General features: G+C 37.5%; 1 protein-coding gene across 1 annotated transcript in view; it reads right to left on the bottom strand.

The window, feature by feature from the left end:
* Nucleotides 1-14,826, bottom strand: part of LOC112043977 (homeobox protein HMX3-B-like) — a 41,495-nt gene extending 26,669 nt beyond the window's left edge. Inside the window, exons 1-2 of the mRNA XM_024079676.2 lie at nt 14,552-14,826; nt 2,971-3,279 (exon numbers count right to left, since the gene is read on the bottom strand). Coding sequence (XP_023935444.1) covers nt 2,971-3,248 — 278 coding nt within the window. The 5' untranslated portion in view covers nt 3,249-3,279; nt 14,552-14,826. The remainder of the gene's footprint in view (nt 1-2,970; nt 3,280-14,551) is intronic.
* Nucleotides 14,827-20,515: the final 5,689 nt, after the last annotated feature.

Here is a 20,515-nt window from a genome sequence, read left to right as displayed (position 1 = left end):
TTCCGTCTACCCTTTTCTTAATTCCGGGAGAAACACATTACGTCGTCTAATCAGATGTTACAAGTAGTTTCCCCTTTGTAGGGTGGAAACGACCCTTTTATCTCACAGACGGACGTAAAAGTCGTACGGAATAGTTTTTACGTTTGCTTACGGCAAATTGGAGCGTGTTGTACACGGCGGTGGCGGGCTGACGGGGACAAATCGTCGGGTTTTGTCCCTTTTAGGGTTAATTTTACGGATTTTTGACAGAAATAACAACCTGGTTTAACTTAGTAGAGTCGTGATAGCCCAGTGGATATGACCTCTGCCTCCGTTTCCGGAGGGTGTGGGTTTGAATCCGGTATAGGGCATGCACCACCAACTTTTCAGTTGTGTGCATTTTAAGAAATTAAATATCACGTGTCTCAAACGGTGAAGGAAAACATCGTGAGAAAACCTGCATACCAGACAATTTCTTAATTCTCTGCGTGTGTGAAGTCTGCCAATCCGCATTGGGTCAGCGTGGTGGACTATTGGCCTAACCCCTCTCATTCTGAGAGGAGACTCGAGCTCAGCAGTGAGCCGTATATGGGTTGAAAACGACGAAGAACCTAAGTAATTGACATAGCTCAACGAGTCGCGATAAAGGTGCAATGGACGAGGCACGTTCGGAAAGCCGATGGACGTTGGGGTCAAGAAGTGCTAGAAAACATAGTGTTGGTCGACACTTGAACGCTGAGTTTAAGTGTCGACCAACACTGTGTCGACCAGCACTGATTTTTCTATACTTCACTCTGTTTTCTATACTTCACTGGTGCGTTACGAGGCTTTTTGGCCTCATACTAATACTTTATGTGGTGTGGTACGAGGTCCGTCGACCTCGTAACTCTTGAACGGTCTAGACTTACGAGGTCAATTGACCTCGCACCGCAGCGAACGTGTTTCAACAAAATTAAGAGAAAACCTAATAGGAAAAACCAAGAAGTTCGTATTGTTATAGCGGACGCCTGCGATGAAATCTACTAATCTCAATTACTTATTTTATATACTAAAAAAAAAACTTTATACAGACCCAATTAACTCCAAACCGTATACAGAGTAGCGTCTCAAAAGGCTGTATAGAATGAAATTAGTTGTAAATTAGCGGTGGCCGACCAAAGGATCGTGTCGATCGCAACCGCCCGCCACAGCTTAATCTAGCAAATCGATTGTGCATCGTCCTAACGAGATAGTAAACTTGAAAACCGCTTTCAAGTGACTTGTGCAAGCTAGCTCGTGTTTTCATTTTTGTTTTTTACTTTGCAAAAAGAAAATGTAACGATATGAGGTAAGAATACTTTTGTATAAAAGTTAATCGAGTTTTTCCAATTCTTTGTAAATTGGCAGTGACTGATTGAACGGACGTTAACATCTAGCAAACCGTAACAACGAGATAACCAAGTTGAACACTATTTATATAACGTAGTGATAATATTCTCTTTAATTATTTAATTGGCATTAACTTGGCTACCAAACACAATCAAACAAACACAGTACAAACATCATTCGATCCAGGTGTCAAATTAATCCGCACGAGCTGTACACGCCACTTGTCAAAAAAGCTCAACTTTACATAGGTAATTCTTTAAACATCGTGTAGCTAAAATTCATTAAGAAAGTTTAATATTATGTGCAAATTAATGCATGATAAATAAATAAATATATACCGACAATACACACATCACTATAGAGCCCCAAAGTAAGCGTGTAAATAGTAAATTAATAAATTATTTCTTGCTCACTAGCAGAGACTTTCATCTGGCAAGCAAGTAATGCAAACGAGGCACATTGGATAGCCAAGATAGTTCAACCAGGCTATAGATATACCAATTATGGCTGTGGCTGCATTGATCTGAGCAATTATATGCCAGAAGTTGAATGCAATAAATACGCTGCATTGAATGCTCGTACTATCTGTTATCTGCCTGTTAGCTCCTTTACTATAATATTATTTGTTAGTTAGGTTTTAACAACGTCTATGCGTCTACAGTCTATACTAATATTATAAAGCTGAAGAGTTTGTTTGTTTGTTTGATTGAACGCGCTAATCTCAGGAACTACTGGTCCGATTTGAAAAATTCCTTCACTGTTAGATAGCCTATTTATCGAGGAAGGCTATAGGCTATATATTATCTCCGTATTCCTACGGGAACGGGAACCACCATAATATTATAAATATGAAAGTAAGTCTGTCTATCTGCCTGTATGTTACCTTTTCACGGTTAAACGGCTGAACCGATCAAGATGAATTTTGGTATAATGGTAAATGGGACCTTGGAGCAAAGTGTACCTTGTGTCAAAAAGTACCTTATGAACTTTTTGACCCTAAAATAAAATTAGAAGGGGGTGAAATAGGGATTCAAAGTTCGTATAGAAAGTCTTTCATTTTTAGTTACAGTTTAAAAATTTGTTTGTTTTTTTAAATACGAAATATAATGTGATTTAGGAGTTTTTAATGTGGTGAAATAAGGGTTGAAAGTTTACATTTATTTCCACGCGAACGAAGTCGCGGGCATCCGCTAGTAAGTATTTATTATCACATAAATCATCAGAAACCACTTCTTTTTTAAGTTTTTTGTATAAATATTACAAATACACGAATACAATTATTAATTTATCTTTCAATCAATACTAATATTATAAAGCTAAAGAAATAATAAATAATCTAATCTCAGAAACTAGTGCTCCGATCTGAAAAAATCTTTCAGTGTTATATAGCCTATTTATCGAGGAAGGCTATATTCTATATATTTACCCCGTATTTTTACGGGAACAGGAACCACGCGGGTTAAACCGCGCGGCGTCAGCTAGTCTAATATAAAAAAAAATCCTTTGCCGCATCTTTTCGTTAAATCACCCCCCAATCCCCTTTTTGTGGATCTACAAAAAGTCCGCGATGGCTTGTATTCACTATTTTTCGTTAGATATTAAAAATATTATAATAAAACTAACCTGGACAGCATGGCGTCGTTCGCATTTCCAAAATGATTAGCAGCCAACGCTGCTTCTAGAACATTCGAGTCTCTTCTAGGCTCAGTTCTGTTCAATATAGAACTAATAGAGAAGCTGGTGTAAGGAGCGCTACCCGTCGCCTTCTCTTCTTTGTCCTTCTTGATGTCGTAGTAACTCTGTTCTTTTCTAGAGGGTGAGGAGGGGATATCCGGACTACTGGCGCCGGAGACCACGTTCACTTCTATGTCATTGTCTTGAGAGGAGACTGGGGAATCCATTTTTAATGCGCTCAGTACATTTTTGGGTGACCTGTGAAAGAGGAATATATATTGAATAGAAGTAAATGTTATTTACCGAAAGTTTTTCATTTATAGAGAATATATACTAATATTATAAAGCTGAAAGTTTGTTTGTTTGAACGCGCTAATCGCAAGAACTACTGGTCCGATTTGGAAAATTCTTTCAGTGTTAGATAGCCCATTTACCGAGGAAGGCTATAGGCTATATTTTAGAAAGAAAGAAAGAAAGAAAAGTTTATTTAGAATACACATCATACAAAGAAAAGAGAGAAAAAAAAAAAACAATAAATTAAAATACATTGCAACTTGCATGATGTGATCCTAAAAGGGTCACCACTCAGCATACTGCAGTGTCCGTAAGGATACCGCGCTGATCTTCCGTGGAGCCATTAAGGTGACGTTTCGACGGTATCGAGACGTGCGGAGCGCCTCTAACAAACATCGAAACATTTTTATCCCTGTATTCCTACGGGAACGGGAACCACGCGGGTGAAACCACGCGACGTCAGCTAGTAACTTATAAACTGTCCTGTGAGAATAACTTGGACAGGTTAACTCTTGAATGCTAGGCTAATTCACTAACTTTGACTTATGTTAACACGTTCGCTGCGTTGCGAGGTCAATTGACCTCGTACGTCTAGCGTATTCAAGGGTTACGAGGTTGATGGACCTCGTACCACACTACAAAGTTCTAGTATGAGGTCAAAAAACCTCGTACCGAACCAGAGGAAAGTGCAAATAATCAGTGCCACAGCGAACGTGTTATTGACATATGTGAAATTGAGAATTTATGTAACAAATGTCATCCGGTGCTTACTGACAACCCTTTGTGGCTATCATACAAGTAATTACATTTTTTTTATTCTTTACAAGTTAGCCCTTGACTACAATCTCACCTAATGGTAAGTGATGATGTATTCTAAGATGGAAACGGGCTAACTTGTTAGGAGTAGGATGAAAATTCACACCCCTTTCGGTTTCTACACATCCTACCAGAACGCTAAATAGCTGGGCGGTACGGTTATGTCGGTAGGGTGGTAACTAGCAACGGACGAAGCCTCCCACCAGTCAGACCTCGACCTCAATCGGCTCGTCCGGGGATCGTACCCAGGATCTCCGTCATATAAATCCACCGCGCATACCACTGCGGTACGGAGGTCGTCAAAGGCTATATAAAATACATCTCCAAATAAATTTAACGAAGTCAAAATGCATTCATTTTAATATTAATAACCTAAAAGATTCTTTAAATATACAATATAACTTTGCATTTGATTTGCACTCTAGTGATACAAGAAACCCTCATAACTAGATGCTGAATTATTCTCCTAGAACTAAATTATACTTAAAGAATTATCCTGGGATGTGTATTATTTTTTTTTTATTCTTTACAAGTTAGCCCTTGACTACAATCTCACCTGATGGTAAGTGATGATGCAGTCTAAGATGGAAGCGGGCTAACTTGTCAAGAAGGAGGATGAAAATCCACACCCCTTTCGGTTTCTAAACGGCATCGTACCGGAACGCTAAATCGCTTGGCGGTACGTCTTTTGTCGGTGCGGTGGTAACTAGCCACAACCAAAGCCTCCCACCAGCCAGACCTGGACAAATTAAGAAAATCTCAATCTGCCCAGCCGGGGATCGAACCCAGGACCTCCGTCTTGTAAATCCACCGCGCATACCACTGCGCCACGGAGGCCGTCTATTTCTATATATATAGTTAAAATATTTAACCGCATTCCAAAAGATATTAAAGCGTTTCCTATGGCACAACTCACCATGTATAATATTTGCACACTATTAATTTAGTTGAATGTTGTAAAAAACAATAATTCTTGCAAATAAACAATTATTATTATGGTGCCACAGACAGACAGACACGTCAAAAGTTATAACACCCCTCTTTTTGAGTAGGGGGTTAAAGATAAAATGCATCTCACTAACTGACAAAGTAAAATAACAGCATAATACATCCAGCTAACTGGGCAACCGGATAGCTCCCACTCAAGACGTTTAACTCATTTATAATTCAGTCAGTTAAGTGCGTTATTGTTCTTAGCAGGCAGTCCCGCGGGCACAGATTATATTAAGAGGGTCCTGCTTACCTCCCCTTCCTCTTAACTCTGCGAATAAATAATTTGTGAAATAAATTTGCAGATTTATAATGGCTAAATTGGTTACAAATACTTTTTCTCTCACAAAACTTGATTGTAATCTTAATCATCATCATTATCAACCTATATTAGGCTCACTGCTGAGCTCGAGTCTCCTCTCAGAATGAGATAGCAGCAGAGAATTAAGAAAATTCTCTGCTATGCAGGTTTCCTCACGATGTTTTTCCTTAACCGTTTGAGACACGTGATATTTAATTTGGTAAAGTGCACACAATTTAAAAGTTGGAGGTGCATGTCTGCCAACCCGCATTGGGCCAGCGTGGTGGACTATTGGCCATTCTGAGAGGAGACTCGAGCTCAGCAGTGAGCTGAATATGGGTGATAGTGATGACACACGTAGACAATTAAGAAAATTTTCAGATATGCAGATTTCCTGAAGATGTTTTTCCTTCACCGTGGAGACGTGATATTTAATTTCTTAAAATTAACATACGTAACAGAAAAGGTGGAGGTGTAAACCCCGGACCGGATTCGAATCTACGCCTTCCAAATTTAGAACGACGTGATTTTATAGCTCAGACTAATTAGATAAAGACTCGCCTCGCAAGACATCATTTTTCTCTCAAAGTATGTGATCAATGATCTTATGCGATTATAAACACTGTCTTTATAGAATCGATGTTTCATAGTTTACAATCGTGTCCGTCGGTCAAAAACCTCCGTAAAAATACCATCTTGTGTAGTTAAATGGTGTAAAAAATTAACAAAAACTGCTAGTTTACTAGCAGGTTTTGTTCGTTTTTATACCATATATAAGATATGTATAAGATATGTATGAAATCTAAGCTCGTTTTCCTTAGAAAATGGCAGAAAATTTTATTCGTGAATTTGGGTGCGATACTAGTCCTTATGTATTTAGTCTGAGTTTTATAGACATACTTTAAACATATAACCGCACTTATATCAAACATTCCACCAAACCAAGTTTAAAAAAAAAATAAAATAGTCCATGCAATTGAAACGTGCCGTGTTTAAAACACCAAAAGTGGCAATCAAACGAACGATTCCCGATGAAAAGCGTGTTTTCAGCTGAAATACGCGAATACCTGATAAATTACTGCCGCATACTTATCGGGAGCGGACATCGCTTGTAAATAACTAGTGTACGTAAATACAAGTATTACAGGCTTTTTGTCGGGTAAAATTGAGTATGTAATATTCTTTATAACACATTTGCTCGAAAAGTATCTCTTATTTCACCAATTTCAGTATTGTAATGTATCTCATTACGCACATGTGCCGTAATGTAATAAACTGAAAGGATTGTGGATTTCATCCTACTCCTAACAAGTTAGCCCGCTCCCATCTTAGATTGCATCATCACTTAGCATCAGGTGTGATTGTAGTCAAGGGCTAACTTGTGGAGAATAAAAAAAAACACAGTTTCTACGCAACATTGTACCGAAGCGCTAAATCGTTTAGCTTTTTTTTTCTGTCTGAGTAGGTGCCAATAGCTCTTGCACAGGGGGGGTTGGGCGAGCGCAGAAGCATCGCCTGATGAGACCCGAAGGCTGAAAGAAAGATAGAGGACGGAACGGCTCTCTAAGGGCGTCTCCTATGAGACTCGGACCACGGCTTAGAGGGCCATTCTGGCGGAGGTAACCGTGACCTGAGTGACGTCCGGACGCCCCCGAGATCGTGAGTTAGAAAACCCACGTCCGGGTGACGTTAGATATCGGGGACTTCGTCTTCGGCGGCGAAGACGCTGTGTAGCTTGTGATTGTGTTGCCTGGGAAGTATTGTCGGTCGTCATGTCATCGTCTGGATCGTAAAGGACGTTCTTGGGTCGCCTCTGCTTGCAGTTAGCGTTTAGGTTGGGAGTGTAATTGCAGGCCTCAACCACTAGCTGGTTGGGATGGATGGCAGCTCTGTCAAAATATCTGACGTCACCCAGACGTGGGCTTTTTTACTCACGATCTCGGGGGCGCTCGGACTGATACACTCAGGCCAAAACACCCTTCCCGAATGGCCCTCTAAGTCGAGGTCCGAGTCTCAGAGGAGACGCCCTTAGAGAGTCGTTCCGCCCATCCACTCTGCTTCTGCCTTCGGGCCCCATCAGGCGATGCTTCTGCGCTCGCCCAAACCCCCCGGTGACGCCGCTGAGGTTCCGCATAAGGAGCCTACGGCACTTACACAATCAGAAATCTGTCAAAATAGGTATCGTTTAGCGAGGCGATAACGCTCTGCGGTACGTTTTTGCCGATATGCTACGGCCGATGCCTACATAATTTACCGTAATTTAGAAAAAAATCCCAACCTTATCCAAGCCGGGAATCGACCTCTAGAAAGTCTTACTACATGATTAAGAGTTAATTGATTATGAAACACGGCTAAAACTCACGTGATATTAGGTCGGAGTATGCCCGACTAATTTCGAACCCATACGGGGCCCTTAGTCATGAGCTGGTTCTTGCAACGCGGCACGATCCAAACTGAATTACAATCAATTAATATGAATAACACTCACGATAGTTTAAATTCTAAAATGATTAAGAGTGTGCAATATGTAATTTGGTGGTTACAAATGTTTCTGGATCTCAGATTCTGGAAAAGTTAGGAGCCTGATATTTGGGTAAATGATATTTCAAAGAGTTAGCTTCGGTATGACTATACAAAATACACAATTTGTAAAACTTGTCCCGATAGTTTATTTTTTTGAAAAATACATGTTTGCTCACATTTTGCTTTCAATCTCAGGAAAGGCAAACTTATTTTCTTAAATTTTTGTTTTGTATAGAAAATTAGGTATATATCTTGAACATGGCCATTTTGATTTTCGTTATGTTGTTTAATTTACTAGCAATTAGGTAAATTTGCGTTGCGGGTCAATCGCTCCGTGCTTTTCACTCACGTGAAAGTCATAATTCGGCGTCTCGTTTGCGCTTCGAATTTTATCCATATCGTGCCGACGCGCTGCACGCTCTTAAAGTATTTTTCTACGATTTAAAATATTAACTAAAACTACTAATAAGGTAAACTAAGCCCAAAACACAACAGCCCCCCTAGGCAAATGACACGTCGATACAGCCCCCCTAGCCAAATGACACGTCGATTCTCTATTTTCGATCGCTAACGCTTTGTTTCATTGAGTTTGAACGTAAAAAAAAAAGTTATATATAAACTAGCTGACGCCGCGCGGTTTCACCCGCGTGGTTCCCGTTCCCGTAGGAATATGGGGATAATATATAGCCTATAGCCTTCCTCGATAAATGGGCTATCTAACACTGAAAGAATTTTTCAAATAGAACCAGTAGTTCCTGAGATTAGCGCGTTCAATCAAACAAACAAACTCTTCAGCTTTATAATATTAGTATAGATTTCACACGGACGGAGTCGCGGGCGTCTGTTGTTACTAAATTGACAAAAGAAACACCTTTTATTTAAAAAATACGGAACCCAAAAAAAAACAAATATTTAGACAACGTCAGCTTTAACAAAGAAATGCTAATTAAAACGACTAAAAAAACCAAATATCGATTTAAAATCTAATCGGACGCTAAAAAGTTGATCGATTTTCACAAAGTATCGATTACGTGCACGCTTGACTAGTCTCGCACACCTGGGGGTGTTTGTTTCATAGATTTAGCGCCATATCAGGTTTCGTGTACAAAAATACAGTGCTTAATAGATCCACGATGTATCAAAATATTGAATAACTTTTGCACTTATCAATTGCGTTTCTAAAATCGAAATTAAAAAAAAAAATAACTTAAACCTGCGTCACAGAAGCCAGACAGAGTGGCGGCGTAACGCGTTACGTTACAAAAAACGGTTTACCCTCCCTTAAAAAGGTTGTCATTTCAAAAATCACCATCCCTCTCAAACTCAAACCAATTAGGTACTTTCGTTTGGATTTGAATCGCACTCATTTGAGTGCGATTCACCTACAAAATTGTCTTTAATTTCTTGAATCACACATCAAAAATATTTAACTCCTGTATTCTTACACTACACATAACTGTAAATTTTAAATTGTAATACACACACGTGTAATTTTAATCATGTTTTAACACTGTCAATCATCAATTCTATAGACGTAGTTTATACGAACACGTTAGGTTAATGTTAGTTTTGACAGAGGGGTATCCTCTAGATGAGGCAAGTCCCATAGAAGGTAATTGGTCAGAGGTCTCAGATAAGACTGTCAACATTTCTTGAGAAAATATAGTATTTTTGTGTATTATGTATTTTTTCAACAGAATATAGAACGCAGACGCGATACAATACTATACATTATAGTTCGGTCGGCAACCCTAGTCTCAGATGACCCAAGACTCAGATGAGTTTTAGACCCTTCGCGTTGCTCCTATACGGTTTGGCAGGCCTCTTGTCAAAAACCGACGGCATAAAGTGCTTCCTCTGTGGCACGAGGGCGTTTGCCACCAAGAGCGCAACTCCAGGCAGAGAAAATTATGGAATGCCCTTCCAGCTTCCGTTTTCCCTACCAACGTGTGTGTATTTAAGTCAAGAGTGAATAAACATCTTAAAGGCTTCATCATCGCTTACTGTCAAGCATGATTGCAGCCAAGCGCTCGCCTGTATAATGTAAAACAAGCATGATGGCAGCCAAGCGCTCGCCTATATAATGTAAAATAAGAATGATTGCAGCCAAGCGCTCGCCTATATAATGTAAAATAAGAATAATTGCAGCCAAGCGCTCGTCTATATAATGTAAAATAAGAATGATTGCAGCCAAGCGCTCGTCTATATAATGTAAAATAAGAATGATTGCAGCCAAGCGCTCGTCTATATAATGTAAAATAAGAATGATTGCAGCCAAGCGCTCGTCTATATAATGTAAAATAAGAATGATTGCAGCCAAGCGCTCGTCTATATAATGTAAAATAAGAATGATTGCAGCCAAGCGCTCGTCTATATAATGTAAAATAAGAATGATTGCAGCCAAGCGCTCGTCTATATAATGTAAAATAAGAATGATTGCAGCCAAGCGCTCGTCTATATAATGTAAAACGAGCATGATTGCAGCCAAGCGCTCACCTATATAATGTAAAACAAGCATGATTGCAGTTAAGCGCTCGCCTATATAATGTAAAAAAGGAATGATTGCAGCCAAGCGCTCGCCTGTATAATGTAAAACAAGCATGATTGCAGCCAAGCGCTCGCCTGTATAATGTAAAACAAGCATGATTGCAGCCAAGCGCTCGCCTATATAATGTAAAAAAAAATACTTCAAAGATAGTAAATAATGCTGAACCGTATCAGATTAATCCTTGTGACGAGTCACAACAGAGCATTTGCAGCCATACTACAATGTAACAAGTGGTAAAGATGCACAGATAAACGGAAAATTGATTAAAAAAAAAGACTCTTTATGACCGCGACAGAGTTTCGAGCTAATTACAAGTTAATGCATATTTAACAGTTTCAATCATAAAACATTACAAAGTCTAATTCTACCCCTTTACGGTGCTAAGATGCGCTTTGTGCCGACCGCCTGTCACACCGTTCAACGCAATGTCAAACTTAAATTGAAATTTATTTTATGTTACACTACTACTTGCGAACGCTCACAACTTGGCTTGAGAAAACGCAGTTATTTTTAAATTACAGACAGACAATTCAATTTCATTTATTACCTACATATAGCCACAGAATAAAGATGATCCAGAATGAGTCTTTACAAACAGCGTGGTAAAGCCGGTGAAACCCATAGAACGTCACGCGTCTCCTTGACATCCGCATATACAAACTTTTTTCATAATTTGTATTTTCAAAATTTAACACTAACACTAATTACTAATAAAAAATACTCCATCTTATTTCTTTAGTTTTTATAAACAGTTTTTAAAACATTGAACAACAAAAGGCGCCATTTTTCTTGAATAATATTGAAAATTACTGATGCAACGCTTCGTGACTCGAGAATGTATTCGTTTTTAAATTTTGTATTTGGAGCGGCTACGACACCGTCGTGTTCCGTGCGCTTTATCTGCCTATTATTCTTTAATCTATGTATATTTCCATGGAAACAACAGAGCGTCTGTTAATCTATATTATATATTGTAACTAGCGGACGCCCGCGACTTCGTCTACCCCTACAAAAAGAAAAAAGTATCCTATGTCCTTCTCCTGGCTCTAAACTACCTCCCTGCCAATTTTCAGCTAAATCGGTTCAGCCGTTCTTGAATTATAAGTGGAGTAACTAACTTTCTTTTATATATATAGATATTATAAAGAGATCTTTTTGGATCTATGGATCTACTGAACCGATTTTTGTAAATTCTTTTACCACTAGCTTGGAACTTTGGAACACTTTTTTGCGGTACTTCATTATACATGTAATCGCGTATAAAATTGCTCGTTACGGTGTAACAGACGGCCAGGCCGACGAGCAAGGGTTGTTTTACAGCGGCATATAAAGTTTACGGGCGAGATGCTATCGGCAAGTGGGCAGTCGACCGCATCTTATGGATCGGAACGACGATGCTTCTTTGACATTCATTAGTACAACGATCCAAAGTGGGTTCCGTATAGCTTGGCTATTCATATCTTTAAAAATATTCGTTATCAACCCATATTCGGCTAACTGCTGAGCTCGAGCTATCTTCCAAATTGGCAAGATACATTTACCATCTACATCTACCGACCACCTGTGTATATAATGCATGTATGTATGTCTGCAAATAAATAAATTGATTGATTGATTGATTGATTGATCGAGTATCCTCTAAGAATGAGAGGGATTAAGTCAATAGTCAACCACGCTGACCCAATGCGGATTGGCAGACACACACGCAGAGAATTAAGAAAATTCGCTGGTATACAGGTTTCCTCACGATGTTTTCCTTCACCGTTTGAGACACGTGATATTTAATTTATTAAAATGCACATAATTAAAAAGTTGGAGATGCACACCCAGACCGGATTCGAACCTACGCCGTCCGAATCGAAGGCAGAGGTCATATCCAATGGGCTATCGTGGATCAAATTGTTTGACTTTGAGACTGTATGTTTACTTGTAAAAGCATTAAAATCAGTTGAAAGTATACATATTGTGTTCGATAGTCCATTTATTGAGGAAGGCTTGGGTTAATACATAAATTCAACAAATAGATTATACTGCTAATACGTACGTAATACGCTAATACGTACGTACGTAATAATCATTTATCATACCAACAATATTACAATCAATTTAATTAATTTTTAACAGCGAAGTAAGCAAACAAATACGCACAACTCTTCAGTCATTACGCCTATTAATTAAATGGAGTGCAATGAAAATTAGTTAATTACTTGAAAAATAAATATTACAAGTGCCCTGGGGCCAATGTGGAGCGCTTGGAACTTTATTATTTTGATGGTGTCATACAATTAGTGTTGGAAATTATCAATATTGTTTATCGAGTTAAAGCTACTTTTACACAGTCATGCTCATTTTAAGCACGAAAGCATGCTACTTATTATCATGTGCATCACAACATTGCTAGTAAAAAGCTTGCTCAGGAATCAACAGTCGTGCGATTTATGAGCTTGCTACTTGCTGCGCGGGTGGACGGGGACGATCAGCATTGCTATACTGTATTCTCTTCACCTTCACCTCTCCCTGTCTAACACGATACTATAGACAGAAAGTGATAGATACAAATCAGCATATGTAATTGGAATGTTTGCTTTGAGCATGCCTATTCAGGAGCATACTTAAAAATAGCATGCTTATTGCTAGCAAATGTAAACTGATGATAAGCATGCTCGTATGGAGCATACTTAATAGCTTTTTAGCATGCTATTTTAGAACATGTGTAACAGTACCTTTAAACACGGCCTAATCCTCATTTGCTTCTTAAAAAAATTTAAATTTTGTAAAACCCCGAGTCATGGTAAAGGACCCCGTAAAGGTCATGAAATTATTAATTACACTCTTAATCAAGTCATCAATATTCTATTTTAGTGCGCTTTCATTTGAAACCTCACTCGATTATATTTGGAGACATTCGGTTAGTCTTCCACTTTCACCTCCCCATAACTTTTAAACGGCACAACCGATTATCATCAAACATACCTAAGAATATTCGCACACAAGTCACCTTTTATATAAAATAAACTAAATTGAAATAGCTTTATCCCCAGACAGACAGACACGTCAAACTTGTAACACACCTCTTTTTCCGTCAGGGGTTAAAAAAGTGATACTTTAAAACCCATCGTTGGCGCTTATACGTATTTAATTTAATCATCATAACCACTGGGCTATCACGGCTCCTAGTGCTTAGTAATATCATAAAATACTCCTAAGGTTTTTGATCGTTTAGCTTTAGGTATAGTCAATAAGTAGGTACATTATTTATTAGGTAAGTATTTGTACATTTGACTTGACTGTATTGACTGTATATACCAATATAACAAAAAAATTTGTAACTCGTTATAAACCGTGGTAACCCAGTCGATATGACCTCTGCCTCCGATTCCGGAGGGCGTGGGTTCGAGTCCAGTCCGGGGCATGCACCTCCAACTTTTCAGTTGTGTGCATTTTTAAAAATTAAATATCACCTGTCTCAAACGGTGAAGGAAAACATCGTGAGGAAACCTGCATACCAGAGAATTTTCTTTATTCTCTGCGTGTGTGAAGTCTGCCAATCTGCATTGGGCCAGCGTGGTGGATTATTGGCCTAACCCCTCTCATTCTGATAGAAGACTCGAGCTCAGCAGTGAGCCGAATATGGGTTGGTAATGATGAATGATGATTGTACCTCGCGTAGTTCCTGATTCCGTGGGAATAATGAGAATAAAATATTGTCTATGTCACTCGTTGATAATGCAGCTTTCCATTGGTGAAAGAATTTTTAAAATCGGTTTGGTGGTTTACCCTTGAAAGTGTAACAAACATACAAACAAACATTCGCTTTTATAATATTAATATATAAATGCGGAAGGTCATTCATCACAATATCTCGAAAACCGGTTTGACGTACTAGGTGAAATTCGGCAGTGAGGTAGAGTGGACGTCATGTATTAACGGATTTTGCGAGAGGGCCGGATTAAAGTTAGACCTCTTTAATCCGGCCGGATTAAGGGCGTACGAAGACGCGGGTGTCCGCTAGTTATAATATAAGTATGGATAGTTAAGTACTTTAGATAAAAACTTACCTCTCAACTGTAAATATTCATCCCTTTACAACACAAAAACATCACTCAATTTCCAAAAATAATCATATTCAGTCTTCCTTACACTCCTTGCAGTACAAAAAACAGTTTTTAACACCGAAAACTTCAAAAACCAACAACTCTTCTCAAACCAACAACCATAAAAACTTAAAAACCATCGAATAATAAACCAACAAAGTTCCAAAAAATTCCAAAACAGTAAATTTTACATTAAAATCGCACGTAACGATTTCGTAAGGGACATCCGTTTTACACAACCCCTGGTTGATAACTGTTCGCTACCGTTAGCAGATTTGGGCGTAGCGTTCAAAGTAACACCCCCCGACAAAACCACCCCTATGCATCCCTCTCGTTCTAGCTGTGAGCCACCCTGTCAATATGTATCCTATGTCGAGCGAATAAGACCGCTGTGGAGCGGAGGCAATCGATCGACAAAACGGTGTAGACCTAATGTCTAACATGATTAAGGGACGATGCTTATGAAATTTGTGGAAACTCTGTGCGAGTTTTTGGACTTTTTTTTTAATTTCGACTATTCTTACAGCAAACATACGAATAAATTTATTTTATTCACACGATTATGGGATAAATTGAAAATAAGTTTGTCAGAAATAGTAGAAAATAGTAAGTAGTAGAAAATTATACGTAATTCAGACGGAAAAATGAAATTATGTTATTTATCCAAGATTTTCTTTTTTTACTTTCGTGATCGTTTTATGAAATTTGTGGAAACTTTAAGTAAGCTTTCGGGTTCTTTTTTAATAATTTCGAGATATCATACAGGAAATATATGCGAATAAAATTTAATTCACACGGTTTTTGGATAAATTGTTTATTCTTATTAGTTTGACAAAAATAGTAGAAAATTATATTTGTAAAAATAATTATACATAAATCGGACAGAAAAATAAAATAATTTTATTTTTATTATTACCGGTTTATAACTACGTATTTGTAATTTCACTTGTAAAAATTTCTTTTTTACTTTAAAAAGATTTTCTTTTTAACTTTCGTGGTCATTTTATGAAATTTGTGGAAACTATGTGTATATTTTTGGGTTCTTTTTAATCATTTCGACTATTCATACAGAAAACATACGAATAAATTTATTTTATTCACACGGTTATTAGATAAATTGTACTATTTTAATTAGTTTGTCAAAAACAGTAGAAAATAATTATACGTACCTAATTCAGATGGAAAAATAAAATTGTTATTTATCCGTTCCGTATTTTTAATTATTACATGTTTATAGTTTTTACTTTGCGAATTTTACTTGTGAAAACGCACGATTTTTTTTTTACTTTCGTGGTCGTTTTATGTTTGTGGAAACTCTGTGTGAGTTTTTGGACTTTTTTTAATCATTTCTACTATTCATACAGAAAACACACCAATAAATTTATTTTATTCACAGTTGAGTTGATGATAATGATGATCACGTTAGTGACAATGACCGGGACCGACGGCTTAGACTTCGCACCACGAAAGAAGTCCCGCGGCGATAAACTGAACTGATATAGGTAAGACCGCCATTACCGCCTTGTTTCGTGCTCTCCGAGGCACTTGGGTGTGACACCACCAGCTTCCCAACTCCGGGCTAATTTATAGAAATAAAGAAAGCTCAGTATTACATAGCCTTACCCAGGACTCGAATCCAGGACCTCGTGATACGAAGTCATATAGTGTACCAATGGACTATAGAGGTAGACGGCCTCCGTGACGCAGTGGTATGAGCGGTGGATTTACATAATGGAATTCCAGGGTTCGATCCCCAGCTGGGCCGATTGAGATTTTCTTAATTAGTCCACTTCTGGCTGGTGAGGGGCTTCGGCCGTGGCTAGTTACCACCCTACCGAGAAAGACGTACCGCCAAGCGATTTAGCGTTCCGGTACGAAGTCGTGTAGAAACCATAAGAGATGTGGATTTTCATCCTCCTTAGCCGGTTCCATCTTAGATTGCATAATCACTTACCATCAGGTGAGATTGTAGTCAAGGGCTAACTTGTAAAGAATAATAAAAAATTTTTTATCTGTCATATTTGTTATATTATTGTATTGTAAGTATTTGTCATATAGATAACCAAGACAAGGATTATGACACGCGAACGCTAAGAGGATTAAGACACCTCATTTCATATTGGTGTCATAATGTAATTAGTAGACGCACTAATAATAATAGTACATTATTATATGAAAGCAGTAAGTTGAAAATTACAGCCGAGGCGATATTGCAGCTCGAGCCATAGGCGAGAGCTGTAGTGAGGAGCAGCTATAATTATCAATGTGCAGGTATGTATATGTATTTTATAACACATTTGCAAGGAAACACACTTTGAACACATTTTCTGAAAATTATTTTGCATCTTTGCCTGTTTTCTATATGATGACATTTTGATATGCTTGTAATTTTTGCACAGATAGCGAATTGGCATTTTTTTTAGGCAAATGCACCAAAAACAGCTAGTATTATTACTAAAGTAAATAAATATTTTTGAGTTTCTATTACACTACCATTTTGCTGCCCAAAGACCGACGGCTTTACTAACAGCTCCACTCCAGGCTGCTATTAAGATTTTGTTTGTAAGAAAAATCCCAATAACATATTTTTTTTGTTGGCCTATTATTATTTGTCAATAATATAATATGGTCCTGTCAATTTCAGTTCAGGTTTTAACCACGGGACTTCTTTCATGAAAAGGACTCTATCTTCTACCACGAGCGCCGCTGTACTCGTTTATCAAACGAGCGAGCAAAGAACCGAGCGAGTCACGCAGAATTTTCTTCAAATACCTAGAGGGTATTTGAAGAAAATTCTGTTGAAAATTCACAATGATTATCTTATACTTTAAATCGGTTACGTCTCTACAAAATCACCACAAAATTATCCCTACATAATCTCCGTGATCCGAATAATAGGCTACAACACTGAGCGCACACATGCACTGTTTTGTCTTAATAAACATATTAACGGTACCATCATTATATATTTATGAAATAGTCATGTTTGTAGTTAATAACAAAAAAATATTTATACCTTATGAAAATAAACGCGACAATGATTTTAGATGCGAACAACATAAAACTACTCTGTACCATAATAGTTTATTCATTGCGGCAGTAAGAATTTATAATAAGTTACCAAAAGAAATTAGGAAAGAAAAGAATATAAATTGCTTTAAAAATAATTTATATAAATACCTAACTCAACAGTCATTCTACAGTGTAAATGAGTATTTAAGTTAATATTATTGTTATTTTCATACATATTTTAATTGTAAAGATGTAAATTTTAAATGGTGAAATTGTCATTTGAATCATTAAATACTTAATAAATAATTTGCATGCCAAATTGGCAAGATACATTTACCATCTACATCTACCGACCACCTGTATAAGTAATGCATGTATCTGCAAATAAATAAATTGATTGATTGATTCATTGATTGTCTTTCTTTCAATTACATATTTATGTATATATATATAGTTTTTACACTTCCTTAACACACAACTCAATATGGTAGACGATTTTTAGGTATTATTTGTTTAAATAACGTTCGTTGTTGACCACAAGTTGACTATAAATTTTCTCTGTTGAGCGCCTCATTTTTCAGATAGTAACATATCTAACGGTGTTTAATATCATTGTTCTAATAAGACTATTTATATCTAGATATAATAAGTTTGTGGTGTTGTAGGGGGTAATCTCTGGATATACTTAGCTGATTTAGAAAATTCTTTTACCACTAGAAAACCACGTCATTTGCAAATGTCATAGGTTATATTTTATCACCATATTCTCATACGGGAACTACGCGATTGATTCCGCAGGAAACGGTCATCATTCATCATCATTATCAACCCATATTCGGCTAATCGCTGAGCTCGCGTCTCCTCTCAGGGTGAGAGGAGTTAGGCCAATAGTCCACCACGCTGGCCACATGCGGATTGGCAGACTTCACACACGCAGAAAATTCTCTGATGTACAGGTTTCCTCACGAAGTTTTCCTTCACCGTTTGAGACACGATTGATATTTAATTTCTTAAAATGCAGACAACTGAAAAGTTGGAGGTGCGTGCCCCGGACCGGATTCGAACCTACGCCCTCCAGAATCGGAGGCAGAGGTCATATTTATTGGCCTATCACAGCTCACAGAACGGTCAAGAAACGGTCTGTCAGCAATATTATAACGCGTCAAGCAAATGAAGTTTTCGTCTCATGGCCCCAGTCAAAAAATGATTACATAAAAACAAACTGCAAAATAATCTTTTTACCAAAATCCAACAAATTAAACTCTACCAAATGAAAATAAAAGAAATGAAATCTAAAAATTAGCCAAAACCTACCAAATAAAGAGCCTGCGAACGGACGGATGTGCGGAAATGTGCCTTCTTCCACCCCATAGCCATTCATTTCCACCCTTTACGCCCGAGGGTGAATAAAACCTCAACCGTACACGAAATTCTTACTTCACCACTATATAAATTTTTTTGATATCCATTGCCTTCTACCTATAGTATAAATGAGCAAAGTTTTCAAGCAAAGCAGCAATGTATGCCAAACAATGAAGTATTTTCGTTCATATTGTATTACGAAGTGCGGTGGCCCGGGGCAAATCCGAGTGTTGGTGTATATTCGTCCTAATGACTAATTTACCCCTATAATTGCCCTTGTAGGAATCTTTAGGGGCGTTTTATATCTTCATTGGCTAAGTAGCGACTACCCCTAAAAGTTTGGTGGAGTTTTTTTTTCAATTATTTGGATAATTGAACCTACTTAGGAACCCTTTTGACAAGTATCTTTCTGGGTTCATCTATTGTAGGGACTAATCTCTGAATCTACTGGATTTTGAAAATTATTTTACCAATAGAACAGGTCATTTGTTAGTCTTAGTCATTATGTACCTACAGCTTTTATTAGGTAATTTTGTTTCTAAATAATAAGTTATAGAGTAGGTACGTAGAAATTCAAAATCAAACGATTTTGATGGAATTAAAAAAGAGGATCATGGCGTAATTCTTTATAAAAACGGTCCATAGAGAAGTAGAATTATATTATACTTTATAAAAAAAGTCAAATTTCTGAATGTAATTCAGAAATAGTTTTTTTTTATGTCAATTGAATACAGCGACATCTTTTGTCGAGTAGTAACTAGTAGGTTATTTATATTTTTTAGTAGTCTTTCTTGTATTTGTTAAAATTAATTCATTAGCTATTAAAATACTATTTTATTTGGATGTATTCAATATATTAAAACTCTACAATTTAAATGTTTTTAAGTGCGACATCTATCTGTGCGTAGCAAAACTTGAAATTTACAAATAATAAAATATAGATGGCGTTGTATAATAGTGTAATAATAGATGGCGCTAGTGCAAAATTAACGTAGTACAAGAAAATAAAACATTAGGTAATTGTAGTAATTATTGTTTTATACTCTAAATAAATTATAAAATATCATTGTCCTTAGTAGTAGTGCCTGCAGCGCTAACGGCTTGACATCCGATAAAACTGATCGTGTGTAGGTCGCGACGTACATGACATCATGCCAACCGCCAGAAACAGCAACAGGCCAACAGCATAATCACGAATCAGTTTCGAGAGATTGATCGTCAGTGGCTAAAATGCCGTCAACTAGGTACCTATATCTATAACAATTTATTGATCAGCCCGCCCGCGACGAATTCAGTTTTTCACAAATCGCGCGGGAACCATGGATTTTCCCGGGACGAAAAGTAGCCATTAATCTTAATTAATCCAGGGTAAAATCTATTTCCATTCCATATTTCAGCCAAATCGGTCCAGTAGTAGCGGCGTTAAAGAATAACAAACATCCAAACAAACATGCATACAAACTTTCGCGTTTATATTAGTAGGAAGTCGGATAAATTGTTTAGTCAAGAACATGTCGGGCGAGGTGAGTTTTAATAAACATAACATGGGAGTGA

Source organism: Bicyclus anynana, chromosome 24 (genome assembly GCF_947172395.1).
Source record: "Bicyclus anynana chromosome 24, ilBicAnyn1.1, whole genome shotgun sequence".
NCBI lineage: Eukaryota > Metazoa > Arthropoda > Insecta > Lepidoptera > Nymphalidae > Bicyclus > Bicyclus anynana.
Note: the sequence above shows the minus strand (reverse complement) of the source record. Positions and strands in the feature narration are given on the sequence as shown.